Source organism: Schistocerca nitens, chromosome 1, assembly GCF_023898315.1.
Source record: "Schistocerca nitens isolate TAMUIC-IGC-003100 chromosome 1, iqSchNite1.1, whole genome shotgun sequence".
NCBI lineage: Eukaryota > Metazoa > Arthropoda > Insecta > Orthoptera > Acrididae > Schistocerca > Schistocerca nitens.
This window is the reverse complement of record NC_064614.1, coordinates 201527777-201549260: the sequence shown is the minus strand read 5'-3', so window position 1 is coordinate 201549260 and position 21484 is coordinate 201527777. Positions and strand designations below refer to the sequence as shown.

The 21484-nt window shown below is 42.0% G+C and overlaps 1 protein-coding gene across 1 annotated transcript in view; it reads left to right on the top strand.

The window, feature by feature from the left end:
- The window catches only part of LOC126236889 (DC-STAMP domain-containing protein 2), a 291191-nt gene that overhangs the window by 38110 nt on the left and 231597 nt on the right, over positions 1 to 21484 (top strand). Inside the window, exon 4 of the mRNA XM_049946567.1 lies at positions 2278 to 2428. Coding sequence (XP_049802524.1) covers positions 2278 to 2428 — 151 coding nt within the window. The remainder of the gene's footprint in view (positions 1 to 2277; positions 2429 to 21484) is intronic.

The following is a 21484-nucleotide window of genomic DNA, read 5'->3' as shown; positions in this document are numbered from 1 at the left end:
AGGGCATCAGACGCTGCATCAACATGCAGCAAGGGCATCAACCATGCAGTCACGAAGCCTGTGCTGTGCACAGATCATTGTTAATACAGCGTGGCTCGGAAGTAGGTGCAGTTTGGAAGGCAGTGAATAAATGCAGGAAAGGACAGAAAGAATGGACACTGAGAAGAGTAGTGTTTCAGAGAAGAGTAACAAAGGAAAACATCACAGGAGTGTCGGATAGTAGGAAAGCTATTGTGCAGAATCAAACAGTGGAAACTCCAGGTAGGAATGTCAACAATGTAGGAAAAGATGATTGCTGCTTACAATAAAGAAGATGTGTTAAGTTGCAGACAGGCACAATTAAAGGACATTTACATAAAGCTTTTGGCCACAGGCTGCATCAGCAAAAGAGAAACACACACCACTCTTATACACAAGCAAGCACACCTCATGCAAACATGCAATTTGAGAGAACTCTGTGAGCTCGGTCCGGAATGCAACTATCATGTGGGAAGCAAGCAGCAGCCTGCAAGAGGCAAGGCAGGGGAAGGGGAACGGATAGTATTGTATAGGTGGGGGAGAGACAAATGCTGTCTGGCAGCATGTGCAGGGACTGGAATGCAACAGGTGCAGTGCAAGGAGGTTGTAGGGCAGAGTTGTTGGGCAGGGAGGTGGGGAAAAAAGGAGAGGAGCAGGGAAAGATGGGCAGGTGCATTAACAGAGGACAGGTAATAAAGAGCGTGGGAGATGAGGAAGGAGAGGAGATGATAGCACAGAGAAGGTGAAAACTGTTGATTGGAGGGTGTGGGCACAGTACATTACTGTAGATTGAGGCCAGGACAATTTTGGGAGCAGAGGATATGTTGTACGGATAACTCTCATCTGTGCAGTTCAGAAAAGTTGGTGGTGGAGGGGAGGATCCAAATGGCTTGGGAGGATCCAGATGGGGAAGTGATCATTTAAATCAAGCATTAGCTCCATGTTGTGCCACAGGGTGGTCTAGTTCACTCTTGGCCACAGTTTGGTGGTGACTGTTCATCCTGTTGGACAGCTGGTCAGTAATCATACCAATATAAAAAGCTGTGCAGTGATTGCAGCTGGCCAGCTGGGGTGGTCGAGCGGTTCTAGATGCTACAGTCTGGAACCGCGTGACCGCTACGTTCACAGGTTCGGATCCTGCCTCGGGCATGAGTGTGTGTGATGTCCTTAGGTTAGTTAGGTTTAAGTAGTTCTAAATTCTAGGGGACTGATGACCTCAGAAGTTAAGTCCCATAGTGCTCAGAGCCATTTGAACCATTTTTGATTGCAGCAGAGCTGGTAAATGAGATGGCTGCTTTGACAGGTGGCCTGGCCACTGTGGGGTAGGATAAATTTGTGAGAGGACTGGAATAGGAAGTGCTGAGTGGCTGGATTGGGCACATCTTGCACCTCGGTCTTCCACAGGTATGTGGTCCTTTTGGCAAGTGTTGGGATTGGGAGTGGGCAGGGATAGACTTGGATGTTATTGCGAAAAGTCATAACTGTTTCCTTTTCCACCCATTAGCGTATTAAATATTTCGCTTCCATTACCAGCCTATTCATCAAAATAGTTAATCCCTCTTCTTTGGTGTATTGGGCCCTGATGTATGCTTAGTGATTTACACTCCATCTCCAAGTGTGCATCATGATGTTTGTATTTTTAGGAACTGTTAACGTCCTTCCATGATGTAACATCCAGTTGCTGATAAATCTGACAGCAGCACGTGTGTCCTGCCACACCTTTTCTCCATGACTACCAGGCACCAATCAAACCTCAGACTGGTGCACAGATGAGCACCTAAGCACTTGAAGCAAAACAAGCCACCGCAGATATCTTTTCAGCCTGTCATGTCACAAGGCGGATGATAGTGATCTCACAGTGATGGTTGGGTCAACAGATTATCTTGATTTGAAACTGATGGAACACATTTGGGAAGATACTGGGCAACAGCTTTGCACCCACTAACCATTGGTCCATAATTTACCAGAATTGTGCATAGGCAACAGGTGTCATGTACCTTCAGCAACTTTTGAAAGACTTTTCAAATCCTTTCTTTGCAGAATCACTGCTGTATTGCTTTCTGAAGGCAGACCGACATGCTGTCAAGCAGGTGGTCACAGAATACTTTGATCTGTCAGTCAGTGTGTGTTTTTGTGTGTGTGTGTGTGTGTGTGTGTGTGTGTAAGAAATTTAAAATCAAAGATAATTGTCAGATTTAACACTATCATGTTTGGAGTTATTTAGAATGAAAAATACCGTATCATTGTTTTATTTTGTAGATGCATTGTGGTGCTTGTTCTTCCTCAACTGTGTGTAAATCGAGGCCGGCAGGCCCTCATGCTATATGCCTTTGTGTTGACACTTACTGGGCCTGGGAAGAATACAATGCAAAATGTTGGGGTGCTCGCAGAATCTCTGTCATGTGGACAGGTAAGGCATTATATACAATTACTTAAACATGGCTACAGTGTTTTGCAGCTTTCCTGTTTGAGACAATGGATGAATCTGACGATTAATGCAAGTGTTAATGGGCATATATGTTCTAAAGTCCCAAAAGGAATGACACATTTAGTGTAGTGGAATATGTCAGTGCTAAACTGAATAAATTCATTGTTGCAGATTGATTCCATAGCAACAAATACCTCAAGTTATTCCACTTCTCTTTATGTTATTAAATGATAGGATCTTTGGACCATCAGTACAGTTGGTATTAGAGTAAGTTTCAGGAAACGTGTTAGAGCAAGTTTCAGGAAACACCTGTGGTAAGTTCAACAAATGGGAGTTTGATTTTAGGTTAGGAAGTATTTGTTGACAGGAGCTTAATAATTTCTGTGAGAACACTGAACCAGCAATAGCTGAATTTCCAGCTTGATTAGAACTGTAAAACAGTTGGAATTATGTGTCGCATTACATCAAGCTTTTCAAGCACATATACCGAGGAGCCAAAACTGCTCACCATGATCTTAAGTGCCACCTGTTGGCATTACAAACATGTGATTGGAAAGGAAAGTATATAAATGGAGCACAGATGACTGAGTAACTGTTCTAGCAATGTTATAGGCTTCCATTATGGAAATTCCCTGACATAAGTAATTTTGGCAAAATTCAAATTATTGTGACCTGGCTCTTGGAAATGGACATCTTGGAAATGGTGAAGATTGTCAGTTGTTTGCATGTTATTATCACGACCATTTACAGAAAGCAGTTGAAAGACATTGAAATCACAAGTAGGTGACAAGGTGTCCGATCTCCATCTCTCATCACAGAATGTGGAGGTCAAAGGCTTGCACTCTTTGTAAAGGAGGACAGATGGCAACCTTTGGCAGATCTTATGCTAAGAGTACAGTGCTGGCACAGGTACAAGTGTTGGACAGTGCACTGTTTAGTGCACATTGTTGAAGATGGTACTGTGGAGCAGATGACCCTTATGTGTTCCCAGGTTGACACAGTGACATCATCAGTTATGGTTACTGTGGGCAAAGGATCATAAAGATTGGACTGTGGGTCAATGTAAATGTGTAACGAGATCAGATGGATCACATTTAATGTTACACCAGTTCTAGTGTCGTGTCCAGATAAGGTGTCATCCAAGTGTACAGCTACCTGAAACATAAAAAGCATCTGTTGGAGGAAGCAGTATTATGTTATTGGAGACATTCACCAGGGCCTCCATAGGAGCAGCAGTGGACTATATGATCATAACCACACACCTTTGCATCCCTTCATGTTTGATGTGTTACCCAATGGCAGTGGTACCTTACAGCAATACAGCAGTGTCACAAGGCCAGTATTGTGCTCCAGTTGCTTGAGGAGCAGGATAGTGAAGTCATGTTGGTGTCTTCATCGACAAATTCAACTGATTTGAACCTGATGTAACACGTGTGACGCTATCAGATGCCTGTTCTGTGCTCACTAAGCTCTGGCCCATAATTTATGGGAATTGTGTAACCTTTGCCTAGATATTTGATACCACATACTTCAGAAACCTACCAAAGGTTTGTCAAATGCATGCCATACAGAACCATTGTTGTATTTTATTTCAGAGGCGAACCAACTCACTATTAAGTAGGCAGTCATAATGTTCTGATTCATCAGTCTACCTTGTAGGTATAATTCTTAGGTATGAAACCAAATCTCTTTGTTGTGTGTCACTCACAGATTTCACTGGTGACAGTTGCTTGGGTGGCCCTCTAATGATTTTTCAATAGTGTCACTGATGAGAATTTGTGGTCTGGTTTAGTAGCTTTGCTGAAATTTTTGGATTCCAAGCCATACTGACCTGCAAACAAAATCTCCACGATGAGATGTTTTGCAGATTTGTCTAGCTATCAATATGGTGAAAATTAAAGATTTGTTTGCTTCTCATACATCAATCATTGTCATGTACTAGAGGAATAGGCCTATTTGACTATTACTGAATTACCAAGCTTCTCAGGACTCATATAAAATTTTTATTTCCAGCTCCTAAACATCATGAAATGTTGAGCCAGTGTAGCCCTGCAACTTCCACACATACATGGCATCTCGTACTTGCCTCATGTCTTGTAGGTCCCAGCATGATTTGTAGTTTTGTTGGGGTACTTGTAGTTTTGCTGGGGTACAAAAAACACTTATTGTGAAAAAAAAAACTTAGTCAACACACTATGACACAAATCAGCAGTATTTTTTTCTTATGTACCCATTCTACAAAATAAAACAAAAAACAAAACTTTCCAAAGATGCAGCTACCAAGATAAATAACGAACAATGTGCTCTTTGTGGAATTCTGGCTGATGTGAGCCACCACTTTATGTTATACACAGTGTTACAGATAGTCATTGATTCTTCTATATTTTAAATATTAAAAACATTTATGTAGGTATTCGTGAAAAATATCTAATGTCCCTGCCTAATGGTCCCACAGATTCAATATATCATTTGTGTACTGTCATATGCTGGCAGGTTTAACATTGCTGGATGGAGAACTGTTTCTCCAAATTCTCCTATAGAATACTTGGCCATCATGGAAGAAAAAGAACTCCTGTAGAAACTCACACCAGTTACTCAAAGTAGTATATAAGTGTATGGCATTGGTGGCCGGGAGACCCCTCGTGTGGCGGTTCAGCCACCGCTCCACAAGTTCTTTAACACCACTACGGCAACTTGCGTGTGAATGAGGATGAAATGATGATGAAAGACACACAACACCCAGTCATCTCGAGGCAGAGAAAATCCCTGACCCCGCTGGGAATCGAACCCGGGACTCCATGCGCGGGAAGCGAGAATGCTACCACAAGACCACGAGCTGCGGACATTCAAAGTAGTGATCATTAAACACAAAACGTATTGATGTCATCATATTTTTAAAAACTCCACAATTTATGCCTGCAATTTTCTATCAGCAATCTCCAACAAAACATGTAAAGGATCTCTAGTAAACAGAAATTGTTCTAGGAAACCTTGATAGTTTTCACCTAAAAATCAACATGTGACCTATGAAGTCATATGACTGTTAAAAAAAAGAAGGTGTTTATATACTCCTCTCAAGGCACCCTATTATGATGTAATCAGCAGCTACTTTGATCTTCCTCACAACCATAGAGGTAACACATCTTATTGGCTCACATGGTCTTCGAGGAACAGCCTGATGGAATAAAATCTTTAATGGGACAAGGCACTGGCAGAAGTGAAGCTGTGAGGATGGGTTGTGAGTTGTGCTTGGGTGGCTCAGATGGTAGAGCACTTGCCCGTGAAAGACAAAGGTCCCGAGTTCGAGTCTCAGTCTGGCACATGGTTTTAATCTGCCAGGAAGTTTAAACCTTTAATGTTTTCCTAAGATCTTGGATGACCACCCCCTGTTCTGATGTATAATTGGATCTGGTGAATGGGCTTATTGTTCAATGTAATTTCTTCAGTAGTTTTGCTTTAAGTTGGTTTGATAACATAGTTGTTGATAATAATTGTGAGAGAATGTAGTAGCCTGTTGGACATGATTTGGACCCCTACAGCAAGCATGTTGTTGTTGTGGTCTTCAGTCCTGAGACTGGTTTGATGCAGCTCTCCATGCTACTCTAACCTGTACGAGCTTCTTCATCTCCCAGTACCTACTGCAACCTACATCCTTCTGATTCTGTTTAGCGTATTCATCTCTTGGTCTCCCTCTACGATTTTTACCCTCCACGCTACCCTCCAATACTAAATTGGTGATTCCTTGATGCCTCAGAACGTGTCCTACCAACTGATCCCTTCTTCTAGTTAAGTTGTGCCACAAACTTCTCTTCTCCCCAATCCTATTCAATACCTCCTCATTAGTTATATGATCTACCCATCCAATCTTCAGCATTCTTCTGTAGCACCACATTTCGAAAGCTTCTATTCTCTTCTTGTCCAAACTAATTATCGTCCATGTTTCACTTCCATACATGGCTACGCTCCATACAAATACTTTTAGAAACGACTTCCGGACACTTAAATCAATACTTGAAGTTAACAAATTTCTCTTCTTAAGAAACGCTTTCCTTGCCATTGCCAGTCTACATTTTATATCCTCTCTACTTTGACCATCATCAGTTATTTTGCTCCCCAAATAGCAAAATTCCTTTACTACTTTAAGTGTCTCATTTCCTAATCTAATTCCCTCAGTATCACCCGACTTAATTCGACTACATTCCATTATCCTCGTTTTGTTTTTGTTGATGTTCATCTTATACCCTCCTTTCATGACACTGTCCATTCCGTTCAACTGCTCTTCCAAGTCCTTTGCTGTCTCTGACAAAATTACAATGTCATCAGCGAACCTCAAAGTTTTTATTTCTTCTCCATGGATTTTAATACCTACTCCGAATTTTTCTTTTGTTTCCTTTACTGCTTGCTCAATATACAGATTGAATAACATCGGGGATAGGCTACAACCCTGTCTCACGCCCTTCCCAACCACTGCTTCCCTTTCATGCCCCTCAACTCTTATAACTGCTATCTGGTTTCTGTACAAATTGTAAATAGCCTTTCTCTCCCTGTATTTTACCTCTGCCACCTTCAGAATTTTAAAGAGAGTATTCCAGTCAACATTGTCAAAAGCTTTCACTAAGTCTACAAATGCTAGAAATGTAGGTTTGCCTTTCCTTAATCTAGCTTCTAAGATAAGTCGTAGGGTCAGTATTGCCTCAAGTGTTCCAATATTTCTACGGAATCCAAACTGATCTTCCTCGAGGTCAGCTTCTACCAGTTTTTCCATTCGTCTGTAGAGAATACTCGTTAGTATTTTGCATCCGTGACTTATTAAACTGATTGTTCGGTAATTTTCACATTTATCAACACCTGCTTTCTTTGGGATTGGAATTATTATATTCTTCTTGAAGTCTGAGGGTATTTCGCCTGTTTCATACATATTGTTCACCAGATGGTAGAGTTTTGTCAGGACTGGCTCTCCCAAGGCCGTCAGTAGTTCTAATGGAATGTTGTCTACTCCCGGGGCCTTGTTTCGACTTAGGTCTTTCAGTCCTCTGTCAAACTCTTCATGCAGTATCGTATCTCCCATTTCATCTTCATCTACATCCTCTTCCATTTCCATAATATTGTCCTCAAGTACATTGCCCTTGTATAGGCCCTCTATATACTCCCTCCACCTTTCTGCTTTCCCTTCTTTGCTTAGAACTGGGTTTCCATCTGAGCTCTTGATATTCATACAAGTGGTTCTCTTTTCTCCAAAGGTCTATTTATTTTTCCTGTAGGCAGTATCTATCTTACCCCCTAGTGAGATAAGCCTCTACATCCTTACATTTGTCCTATAGCCATGCCTGCTTAGCCATTTTGCACTTCCTGTCAATCTCATTTTTGAGACGTTTGTATTCCTTTTTGCCTGCTTCATTTACTGCATTTTTATATTTTCTCCTTTCATCAATTAAATTCAGTATTTCTTCTGTTACCCAAGGATTTCTACTAGCCCTCATCTTTTTACCTACTTGATCCTCTGCTGCCTTCACTACTTCATCCCTCAAAGCTACCCATTCTTCTTCTACTGTATTTCTTTCCCCCCATTCCTGTCAATTGTTCCCTTATGCTCTCCCCGAAACTCTGTACAATCTCTGGTTTAGTCAGTTTATCCAGGTCCCATCTCCTTAAATTCCCACCTTTTTGCAGTTTTTTCAGTTTTAATCTACAGTTCATAACCAATAGATTGTGATCAGAGTCCACATCTGCCGCTGGAAATGTCTTACAATTTAAAACCTGGTTCCTAAATCTCTGTCTTACCATTATGTAATCTATCTGAAACCTGTCAGTACCTCCAGGCTTCTTCCATGTGTACAGCCTTCTTTTATGATTATTGAACCAAGTGTTAGCTATGATTAAGTTGTGCTCTGTGCAAAATTTTATCAGGCGGCTTCCTCTTTCATTTCTTAGCCCCAATCCATATTCACCTACTACGTTTCCTTCTCTCCCTTTTCCTATTACCGAATTCCAGTCACCCATGATTATTAAATTTTTGTCTCCCTTCACAATCTGAATAATTTCTTTTACTTCATCATACATTTCTTCAATTTCTTCTTCATCTGCAGAGCTAGTTGGCATATAAACTTGTACAACTGTAGTAGGCATGGGCTTCATGTCTATCTTGGCCACAATAATGCGTTTGCAATGCAGTTTGTAGTAGCTTACCTGCGTTCCTATTTTTTTATTCATTATTAAACCGACTCCTGCATTACCCCTATTTGATTTTGTATTTATAACCCTGTATTCACCTGACCAGAAGTCTTGTTCCTCCTGGCACCGAACTTCACTAATTCCCACTATATCTAACTTTAACCTATCCATTTCCCTTTTTAAATTTTCTAACCTACCTGCCCGATTAAGGGATCTGACATTCCACGCTCCGATCCGTAGAACGCCAGTTTTCTTTCTCCTGAAAACAACGTCCTCCTGAGTAGTCCCCGCCCGGAGATCCGAATAGGGGACTATTTTACCTCCGGAATATTTTACCCAAGAGGACGCCATCATCATTTAATCATACAGTAAAGCAGCATGCCCTCGGGAAAAATTACAGCCGTAGTTTCCCCTTGCTTTCAGCCGTTCGCAGTACCAGCACAGCAAGGCTGTTTTGGTTAGTGTTACAAGGCCAGATCAGTCAATCATCCAGACTGTTGCCCCTACAACTACTGAAAAGGCTGCTGCCCCTCTTCAGGAACCACACGTTTGTCTGGCCTCTCAACAGATACCCCTCCGTTGTAGTTGCACCTACGGTACAGCTATTACTCAGCACAGTGGCATACTATCACAAGTTCATTTCCAAAGTGGCTACTATCGCCCATCCCTTGCATCTGTTCCTCCAGAAATGTGCTCCTTTTGTTTAGTCTGCTGCTTGTGAGTGTGCTGTTGTGCAGCATAAGGATTGTCTGTGCTCTGTGCCACGTCTTGCAACATTTCAATGCAGCAAGCTCTGGTCTGGGCCACAGACGTTTTCAGTTATAGGATGGTGGTAGTCCTGGTCCCTTGCCATTCAGATGGCTCCAAATAGCCTCTTGCCTTTGCATCAAATCACTCAATTTGACTCAACATTATTCTCATGTGAAAAAGATGCTCTTGCTATGTTTATGCCTTTAATAAAAAATTCATGTTCTTGTATGGTACAAATTACATTTAAGTACCCCCTTGTTCTCCCTGTTTAAACTGCCAATGTCCTTATCTCCAGAATTGAGCTCTGTTCTTGTCCCAGTACAATTATGAGATCCGTTTTCATCCCACACATCAACATGTGAGTGTGGTTGCTCTGTCCCAGTTCTCCATGGGCCCTGACCTTTTGTTCAACCAGGAGGAGCTACTTTGTTTTCAACTGGAGACAAGAGACACAGTGGATGGGTTCCCCTTCATCAGTTCTCATGTTGCAGCCCCTGTGGCAATGGATATGATGTTGCTACAGGTTGTATGCATGAAACAACATGGATGGTCCGACCATCTGCAGGGTTGGGCATCAGACCCACTTCAGAATTTTTATATGCTGCCCCATCACCTCTCCCTCTTGGATGCCATTATTCTCCTGTTGACAGAAAGGTTTATTTCCTGCATCATGGTCCCAGCAGCTCTGTGGCGGGAAGTCTTCTGCTTATTGCATCAGGATCACTGAGGAATCTCTCACGCAAACTGTTGGCACACCACCATGTGTTTTGGCCAGGCATTGACTGGGCATTGGAACACCTTGTCATGGCCTGCCATAAGTGATCAGATCAGTACATTGTTTTTTCACCACGTCAGGCTCTACACAAAGTTGAGAAGAGTCCACATTGATTTCACTGACCATTTTTTAGACACTTTCTCGTTAGTGGTCACTGATGCTTCTTCTTGTTTTCTACATCTACAGCTACATCTACATCCATACTCCGCAAGCCACCTGACGGTGTGTGGTGGAGGGTACCTTGAGTACCCCTATCGGGTCTCCCTTCTATTCCAGTCTCATATTGTTCGTGGAAAGAAGGATTGTCGGTATGCTTCTGTGTGGGCTCTAATCTCTCTGATTTTATCCTCATGGTCTCTTTGCGAGATATACGTAGGAGGGAGCAATATACTGCTTGACTCTTCGGTGAAGGTATGTTCTCGAAACTTCAACAAAAGCCCGTACTGAGCTACTGAGCGTCTCTCCTGTAGAGTCTTCCACTGGAGTTTATATCCATGATGGCAAGCAAAACTGTCAGATACGAGACTGGAATAGAAGGGAGAACCGATAGAGGTACTCAAGGTACCCTGCGCCTCACACTGTCAGGTGGCTTGCGGAGTATGGATGTAGATGTAGATAACAAGAAGAAGCATCAGTGACCAATAATGAGAAAGTGTCTAAAAAATGATCAGTGAAATCAATGTGGACTCTTCTCAACTTTGTGTAGAGCCTGACGTGGTGAATGTAAGTTGAAGATAATCTGCATAGAAGGTTTACCTGGCTCCCTGGTTTCAGACAATGGTCTTCAGTTTGTAGCGCAATCTTTCAAGGACTTCCGTATATATATTGGCATTCCATATGCCATGGTGCCTCCCTTCCATTTGCATTCGAATGGCGAGGCAGAATGCCTTGTCAAAACATTTAAAATGCAGATGCTCAAGTATGTAGAAGACTTCTTGGGTGAGGAGGCCCTCATAATTTTTTAAGCTCTTAGCAGGACAACACCAATCGACGACAGGAGTCCTGCTGAGTTTCTCTGCATGGTCATCAGTAGCTGCACTGCTCAACCTGTGGCTTCTGAGTAGGTGTCCCCCAGCAGTGCCAATTTTGTCAACATTTGCTTCTGGTACACAGTCTAGGCCAATTGTTTTGGATGTAGTCATGTTTCTTCATGACACCCACAAAATATCAACTTTAGGCTTACCATTAGAACCAGTTGCATTCCAGGATGGGTACCAGGCCCCTCCTCAATCTGTGGGCTTGACATCTCGCTCTTTGTCTGCCCTGGCCACTCCAGGGCTGAACCTAAGTACGCCAGTGGTAAAGGTTTCACCAACGGGTTTGCTTCCTGCAGCTAGTGCCGGCATCTCCCACTGTTCTGATCCCGCACTGCCATTAGTGGGAATGGAAGACAGGTCTTCATTGCCAGAGCCTCTCCACTCCAGTGCACCATCATCACTACCAGTAACAATATCTGTCACTATGGACTCCAACGACATGCAGATGGCTTCCTCTCCAACCGGTCAGCCTGGGGTCCGCAGGTGATGGGTATGCCCTCATCCCAATAGTTTTGTCCGTACGTGCTGGCCCAGGTGGATCAGGAACTTCTCCCACCTTTGGCTACCACTGCTGAGGCAGTAAACTATATTTATTTTACAGCTGTAAGTGTCTTTGTGTTCCTTGTTAGAACAGAAAATCATCAAAAACTCCAGATAATAATTGGACAAAATGGGTTGGTCAGAAGAGAGTAGAACTCTGAGATTTCTTGAGGGACATTTATTCTCCTAAAATGAAGGAGATGCTGCATGCCACCACTATCTTTTTCATACTGCATCATTTTGAGGAAGAATTATCAAACAGCTGATTGTGATCTTATGTTGTACAGTGCTAAACATTTGGAGAATAATTATCACATTTTGAGAAGTGATGGAATGAAGCCAAATGTGAAACAAGAACAATTATTTAATTTACATAAACCATAAATAATACAATTTTCAGCCACTTTTAAAGATAATTTGTCAGTAGTAATGGTGTTTATTGATGTTTTTGTCATGAGGTTTCTGTATGTGACAATGTTTGTCAGCAGATTTGACACCATGTTACATATTTCTCTTTGTCTACTCATACCAATAAAGCAATACACTTCTTTTACTTAACTGTGCACAGAAGCGACAAGAATTTGTCAAAATTTGCTATGTGGCAACATGCGAAGCTGTGGTCAGTTGCAATGAATAAACCTTACCGAGTATCAACATTCATACCACTGACTTGGTAATGTTATCTATAAAATTAATGAAAACAGTTATGCATCATATGTGCATTGCACGCGTAAAAGAAATTTTATGTTTTGCTTTATTTGTATTTATGTCAGAGTGTCGAATTAGTCCCTCCAAATTTGTGAGTTATGTCTGCACCCTGTTTAATCACTATGCTTTCTGACTGATAAGAGAAAATTTCGGCCACATAGAGTGTGATGGAAGAATGATTTGAAAATGGATTCATATTAACTAATTTTTCACTTGGTATGTAGTTTAAAATAACATGCGTACAAAATTATACATCAAACAACGGAAAATCGAGGATGGAAAGTAACAATGTTATGAGAAGGAAAGTTGCTGCTCACCATATAGCAGAGATGCTGAGTCGCAGATAGGCACAACAAAAAGTCTCTCACAATTAAAGCTTTTGGCCATTAAGGCGTTTGTCAATAATAGACAACAGACGCGCGCGCGCGCGCGCGCGTGCGCGCGCGCGCGCACACACACACACACACACACACACACACACACACACACACACACACACACAGGTTGTATACGGCCCGGGAGATCCGGGAAAAACCCGGGAATTTTTTCATCCGGGAAAAACCCAGGAATTTCTTAGAATTCCGGGATTTTTCATTGCTTTAGATTTCAATTAAAGTTTTGTAGGTTTGTCGTGTAAGACCTGATACTCTTGACAAAGAACTTTAGTCCACTACTGCTGAATAATACTGCAGCAATGAAACATAAATCAGAGAATAACACCAAAATAAAAGTTTAGTAGCATAGAAAATGGGTAATTTACACAATGCACAGACCAGTTTGCCGACACCGAAAAGTGTCAAAGGCTATAGGTCGGAGATTGTGCAGTACGTCCGTAACAACTAACATGCATTCGATGTGCGTGATGTCACAATTGTTTACATTTCTAACAGATCACCAGAAAATATTACGAATAGTGGCTTGAGATGCGTTACTTTCAAAGGAAATTTCCACGCAAGATGATTTATGTTACGTGTGAGAATGTGCAGTGAATTTCTTAAATCACAGGGCGTTATAACTCTCATTCAAAACGTAACACTTTGAGGATCAGCCATTTGAAAAATGTCAGGCCCAGAAGATAAGTCATTTATGCCACTATTTAAAATTTTACCGGCACATTTGTATTTGATATGACTTAATGTGTAACACATGCTAAAAAAAGACCGAGCTTCAAGTTAGTTTTCATATTTAATGTTGTTCTTACATAGATAAAAAATTATGCGATCGATGGCAAAAAGTGTAATTGACCTTCAAAAAAATTTGCATAATGTGTTACTGAGCAATGTCACAAGTCTTTTCATGCCAGAACACCTCGACTTTTCTACGCAACTGATAATCATTTTGGCACGATTTTAATTGCCAAATTAGAGCCTGTTAGTAGGCCTACGGACTTCCTATCATTGTAGGACTAATAACAGTGGATGCCAATAGACGATGCAATTCTCGTTCGTACATACACATCTACTTACGAGTTAACCACTGTAGAAACGCACTTTGCTGATTTGAGCGAGCTCGGCCTACCTTCATAACGTACGTGCCACGGCCTGTCTTTGTCGTAGGCCTTGTGCTCTGAATAACTGCCGTCATTCGCTAGCAAGATCACGTGACATGAGCTATGACTAGGTGACAAAAGTGCATCGCTCAACGCAATCTCTATTTTAGTGTTTCGGACGTTATCGTGCTGTAATTTGTGGAATTTGTGTATATACTTTCGCGAATACTAAAATAAACTCTGTGCATATTGTCTCGCATCAAACAACTTTCCAAACGCATTGTTTTTTCTGGATTTCGTTTCCTAAAGTGCTGGGACGTCCTCTGCTGGTATAAGACCTTTTCGATTCAAAGGACTGATAGGTTTTACAGCTCCAAGGGAAAGCATACTGTTACTTAACATGGATGTATTTTCACCCGCTTTATACGTAATTTCATCCGGGAGAAATTGTGTTTTTAACCGGGAAATCCAGGAATTTTTTTTTTTTTCTTGTCCACGTAGACACCCTGCACACAATTCGCACAAATGATGTGTTTGCATGTGTGTGTGTGTGTGTGTGTGTGTGTGTGTGTGTGTGTCTCTCTCTCTGTCCTTCTTCGGTGAAGGATTTTCTAATAACTCTGCTTTAATGGCACTGTCATCGGTGACATAGTCAAAGCATTATGACCATGCCCACCATGAGCTAAAATGCCTCCTGGTGGCATTGCAAGTATTTGAAATGGAAAGTATATAAACAGAGCACAGATGAAGGAGAACACATTCTATTGATAATATTGGCTACAACTAGGAAAATCCACTGACATAAGCAACTAAAAGGAAGGGCAACAACCCTGCACTTTCCATTGTTTAACAAAGGGCAGATTGTCATGGCCTGACACCTGATAACAAGAATCATGGAAACACCGAAGCTGGTTGAGTGTTTGTGCGCGACACTCATGAGTGTCTGGGAAAAATGGTTGAAGGATGGTGAAATCACGAGTAAGTGATGTGGTGTTGGCGTCATCGCATCATCACGGAATGTTGAGATCAGTGGCTTGCCTGCTCTGAATAGCAGGATATTTGGTGATTTGTTACAGATCTAGTGTCAGAGTGCACCACTGAGCACACATTGTTGAACATGGGGCTCTGCAGCAGACAACCCTAGGTGTTCCCATGTTGACCCAACGACATGTTTATTACAATTGCAGTGAATTCAGGATCATCGAGGTAGGACTATGGATCAATGGAAACATGTTGATGGGTCAATTGAATAATGCTTCTTGTTACTCTAGGTTTGCCTGTGTACGCAACATCCAGGCAAATGGCTGCTCAAAACAAGTCTAAAATGTATGGAAGACAAGATATAGTTTTGTAAATGCTTGAAGTCTCACTTGCTGTGTGACTATTTTTCCTCTGTGCAAGAATACCTAGAACAATGGCTTTGCTTAATTGTAACAAATGAACTATTCAGTGAAGGAAACTTTATATAAACCTGCTGCAGGATATTGTAGGTAAACAATGATCTTGTAAATATCAATATATTTGTCCTACATCCGCAGCACACCGTGTAATATTAGATCCCATGGACCAAATAAATAATGTTATGGACACTGGCAGTGGGGGCAGTGTTATGCTATGGGGAACAATCATCTGGCCTCCATGGGACCTGTGGTAATAAGCAAAGGCACCATGACAACTATAGACCATTTGAACATTATTGTGGACCACCTGCATCGCTTAATGTGTGATGTCATAATGAACAGTTATGGAATCTTCCAGCAGGATAACTGTCCATGTCGCAAGACCCAATCTTGCTGCTGTAGCTTGAAGATGATAATAATAATAATGATGATGAGCGTATGGCATTGGTGGCTGGGAGACCCCTCACGGCGCGGTTTGGCCGCCACTCCACAAGTTCTTTAATGCCACTACGGCGACTTGCGAGTGAATGAGGATGAAATGATGATGAAAGACACACAACATGCAGTCATCTCGAGGCAGAGAAAATCCCTGACCCTGCCAGGAATCGAACCCGGGACCCTGTGCGCGGGGAAGCGAGAACGCTACCGCAAGACCAGGAGCCGCGGACAGCTTCGAGATAATGGTAGTGAACTTGTAAGGGGTCCGCAGGCCCTTACTACTAAGTTTGCGCTCACACAGGTCAGTAGGGCAACTGTCGAGTAGTGTGTGTGCAGGTCGCGAGAGCTAGAGGGGGTTCACCGGAGTGCCGAGTGCTGCTTGGGTAGATTCCCGCGAGGCGGGAAGAACTGGGCGGAGAGCAGTTAGAGTTGAGATGTGCTGAAGTCAGGGTGTGGTAGGTTCCCGCGAGGCGGGCAGAGCTGTGCAGAAGCCAGCAGTTGAATTAATGCAAATTATCGACAAAGGGAGTGGCCATCGCCGCGGTTTAACCCCTTTGTGTTAGTATTATACGGGAAAGTGAGAAAGTTTAATTACAGAGTGATTTCAGTGATATTAAGTGCCGCTATTGAACTTCCGCGTCTACCGCGCCGGCATTACTTGGATTACAGTGATTGGATGTTGCGTGTGACGATTAAGAATAACTAGAGAAACCTGTGCTGAGATTAGCCGTCATTAACAGTGTATTGACGAAGGCAGTGGCTGTCTCCTTATTTTGTGCTTTTGCTAAGAATATAGATGTTGTTTGTGAAACTGTGTTGTGTCCTTCTTGTCACCAAACAGTACGTATTACAGTATTTGCGAAGGACAATACGGAATGTAACATCCCCTGAGCAGTCCAATCCGATTGCCAGCCCATTAGGTACACGGTCACATTAATCAATTATCTAATTTTGGGCTGCTATTCAGATCCCGAACGAGCGGATACAATAAAATAAATAAAAGGGTTCTGTTACACCCTTGGCTTACCGTGAAAGGACAAGTGCAATTTTCGGACGAGTCGTACTAATTTTTCAATGTGGAATCGGGACAGTGCATGAATGTTAAAATCGCGATAAGGAACAGTGCATTTTTTGAACAATACGAAGTAATAAGATATTACGATTGTGACAAAAACTGTTTTCTTGCTATATTAAATAGCCAAATAGTGTCAATGAACTGTGTTGTAAAGTGCAAATGCGAAAATCCGCGCGAAAAACTGTGAAAAGTGGACGCTAAAGAAAGACACGTGTGAACAGTAAAATAGCAAAACGAGCCAAGATCTCGTCACACAAGTTGTTAGAAAGGTGTTTTGTGGTAATATAGTGACCGAAATTATTTTTTGAACGGTGAAAATCGGACGGTTTAGTGTGGACCCGTAAACTGTTATGCTGACGACAAGGTATTGTGGCGACGCAACTAGTGAGTGACGTCACGCAGAGCCACGTAGCAGTTGCACCAAAGAGCTTCGATCCGCGAGGTGATTTCACACGACACCACGGCGAGCGACGCGACTTCGAGATACCGAGCGCAATCCCGACATCTAGCGGCCGAACTACGAACTACGCCCGCCTGCAGTGCCACAGAGCGGCCGACTGGGAACTACGTCGCCTTGCAGCTGATCTTCAACTTCACGCGAGCTCCAGCGGCGGCACAGCCACGCCCATCTCAAACGTCAAAACATCGCGACTCGCGGTAACGTCGGTTGGTGAGTGAAGACGACGGGTTAACATAACAGTAACATTGCAGTGTGCAGTCTTCGCGATAAATAAACAGTTTTTAACTGGTATTTACGTTAGAAAAAAATGCTAAATTGCAGTAATTTCCGAAAAGTTGTGAAACATACTCTGAAGTATAGCATGCTTACTTATGCACACTGCACTGTATAAATGATAATTGTTCTGATGATTTTGCATTTATAGATTTTGTGAATGTTGTGATTATCTTGTTTGAAACATTTTTACATAAATTGTATATGTGGAAATTGTTATTGAAAATATTTAGGTTTTTTGAGAGCTGTTATGTTCAGTACTCAGGCATGTTGTATCATTTTGGGAATTAACTGAAAGGATTGCAGGTACTGTTTGATTAGTTCATGGTAATTAGGAGCGTTTTGGGTTATTGGAGGTTATTTTGTATTACTTGCCTGGGCATTAAATATAAACCAAAAATGTCTTCTGAAGATAAGCAGGTCTGTGAGGCAGTAGTTGAAAGAAAAGGGATAGGACAGGAAGACAGGGATGATTCAGGAATTAGTGATTGTGGATTGTCATTAGGAAGCCCATCAGCACATTCAACTAGTTACCCTGAGACACCGGGACAAGCGATGAGAGCTAGGCCAGTTTCAGAGGACGCTGATAGGTGGTCGATGTTGGTAGACTTGATAAAGAAAAATTCACAAGAAAGTAGAGAGAGGGAAGAAAGGTTACACAAATCAGTAGAGAAAAATAACGTATCATTAGAGAAAAATCTCAGAAAATCACTAATGGAAGATTTACAAACATCGTTAGAGAAGAGTTCACAAGAAACAAGAGAATCGTTAGAGAAGCGTTTACAAGAAACTAACGCATTGTTAGAAAAGAGTTCACAGGAAACCAAAGAAAGCCTGGAGTCATTTAAGGAAACTATAGCCCAAGAGATCCAAACATCGCAAATGAAGATAGAATATAATCTGAAGAAGGAGATGCAGGAATTACAGGAACGACTGAAGATGGACATCAACGAGAAAGAGAAGATGCTACAGAAGAGCATAGACCAAGTCCAGGGAGATGTGGAGAAGGTGGAAGGAAAATTAACAAAAAGGATAGAAGACGGTATTGAAGTAACGAAAGCCGAATTGGGAGAAAGAATCAACGAAGTGGAAACAAATTGCAATCATTGAATCGCCAAGGTGACGCAGATGCAGAAACAATGCAATGAGGCGGTTAAGGGGATAGGAGATAGGCAGAACCAATTAGCTGTCAATCTGAGAAATGCTATAGCCATGCAACGAGAAGAGGATAACAAGAGAGTGCAGCAATTGGAAAGCAAAACAGAAGAAATTGATAGACGAATTAGCAATGCCACCTTAGCCGTTGGGGAAGGTAAGGTCGTTACATTGATGAGCAGTGATAATCGGTGCATCCAAAGTAATACAGGGCAGAAATTTAGACCGAAAGGAGGATTGCACCCAATGATATTTATGAAATGGCTAAAAGGAGTTTTCCCAGCACATCTTAAGGACTCAGACAAGATTCAATTTGCAATAGATAGGATGGAAGGTGAGGCTTTCACTTGGGGAGTCAGGAAGAAGGAAGGGACTACGAGTTATGACCAATTTGAAGAGGAATTCTTGAAGAAATACTGGTCCAAAAGCCATCAATGTGCAGCAATTGAGGACCTACTCCACCGCAAGTCACTTAGTAATTGGAAAGGAACGTCGGAAGAATTTGCCAAACATTTGTGGAAATGGAACGAGATTTTGGAACAACCCCTGAATGATAACGTAATGGTATCTGCAATAAAAAGAAGACTGAATCAGAAAAGGCAAGGAACCGTATCCAGGAGCCTAATTAAAGGTAGAGAGGCCTTAATGAAGATACTGGACCAATTGGAGTCTATTAGATCACAGAAATACAAGCAAGCTAATGATCGAAACAGAGAAGGGAGTAATGACCCAAGGATTCATATTAATCATTCGTCTGATTTCCGAGGAAGAGGCGGAGGAATCGAAAAACCGAAGGACACTCCAGGTGAGGTCCAGTCAAAAGTGAGGGCTATAAGGACCCGAATAAACCTGCTAAGACATGATTAGGACATTTAGCTGTAAAATGGACTTTTGAAAGAGGGAAGTGTTTATTTACATTGGATTTTGTGATGTATTATAATTAAACTGCATATTTCATGTCAAAGATTATCTAGGGATGGATATAAAACCTGTAATAGCTAAATGGTAGTGTAGAATTCATATGTTCTGTGTTTAGGTAAGAATTTTTGAGTATATATGCTGTATGTGTTGTCATTTTGATATTGGACTATAGAGGACTATTGCTGGTTGAGATGAAAAATTGTAATTTTGGACAATGCCATTTATGTGATGTAATAACCTTTTGTAGAAATTGTTGTGGAGGCAGCCCACTACCGGAGTCCAGGATTATTTTGAAAAATTGTAAATTCATTAATTATTTGTATTGTATGTTCTGTTCAAATGTAGCCATGTTTTAAATCCCTTGCCGATTCTTTTTCACCTGCGGTTCAAAAGAAGTTTTTGAGGGCGGGGATGTAAGGGGTCCACAGGCCCTTACTACTAAGTTTGCGCTCACACAGGTCAGTAGGGCAACTATCGAGTAGTGTGTGTGCAGGTCGCGAGAGCTAGAGGGGGTTCACCGGAGTGCCGAGTGCTGCTTGGGTAGATTCCCGCGAGGCGGGAAGAACTGGGCGGAGAGCAGTTAGAGTTGAGATGTGCTGAAGTCAGGGTGTGGTAGGTTCCCGCGAGGCGGGCAGAGCTGTGCAGAAGCCAGCAGTTGAATTAATGCAAATTATCGACAAAGGGAGTGGCCATCGCCGCGGTTTAACCCCTTTGTGTTAGTATTATACGGGAAAGTGAGAAAGTTTAATTACAGAGTGATTTCAGTGATATTAAGTGCCGCTATTGAACTTCCGCGTCTACCGCGCCGGCATTACTTGGATTACAGTGATTGGATGTTGCGTGTGACGATTAAGAATAACTAGAGAAACCTGTGCTGAGATTAGCCGTCATTAACAGTGTATTGACGAAGGCAGTGGCTGTCTCCTTATTTTGTGCTTTTGCTAAGAATATAGATGTTGTTTGTGAAACTGTGTTGTGTCCTTCTTGTCACCAAACAGTACGTATTACAGTATTTGCGAAGGACAATACGGAATGTAACATCCCCTGAGCAGTCCAATCCGATTGCCAGCCCATTAGGTACATGGTCACATTAATCAATTATCTAATTTTGGGCTGCTATTCAGATCCGCGAACGAGCGGATACACCAATAATAAATATAAAGGGCCTGTTACAAACTCATGTTGATGTCTTGGCTACCAAATTTGTCTTATCTATGGGACACATCTGGGGTGCTTTTGGTTGCCAGCTCTGCACTCACAAATCCCAGCCCATAAGGTATGGTAGTTAAATGGCATGTGAGTAGACATATGGCGACACTTACTTAGGGAATCCTATTGAGGACTTGTTGAATCCATACTGCTATACTGTATTTCAAAGAAGGACCAACATACTACTAATCAGGTGAACACAATGTTTTGGCTTATCAGTGTATTTCATTCAGTGTGGTATTTGTTTTGCTTATTTGTGTATGGCACTTTAAAAACTTACTAAATACCGAAAACTGAGACCCTTGCACTCCAGCACCTGGAGGAGCATTCCAGACACTGCCTTCAAAATTGTCCAACCTGTTGACATCCTACTCTTGGCTCGGGGCTTCACTATCTGTCGACACCCATCATATTCACAGTGAACACCTTTGTCAACCCCTCATACCACCCAGACCCTATCTATCACATCCTCCAAAATTCCATCCCAAAAGTCCACAAAATCTGGAAGCCAAGCAAACCCAAAACGCTGTTGTTAACCTTTCCATCAAAAACCTCAGTCTCACAGAAGTTTAAGTTCTATCCAAGGAGCTCATCTTCAGCCCCTCAGCCAAGTTTAACCACATTGGACTTGTCAAAG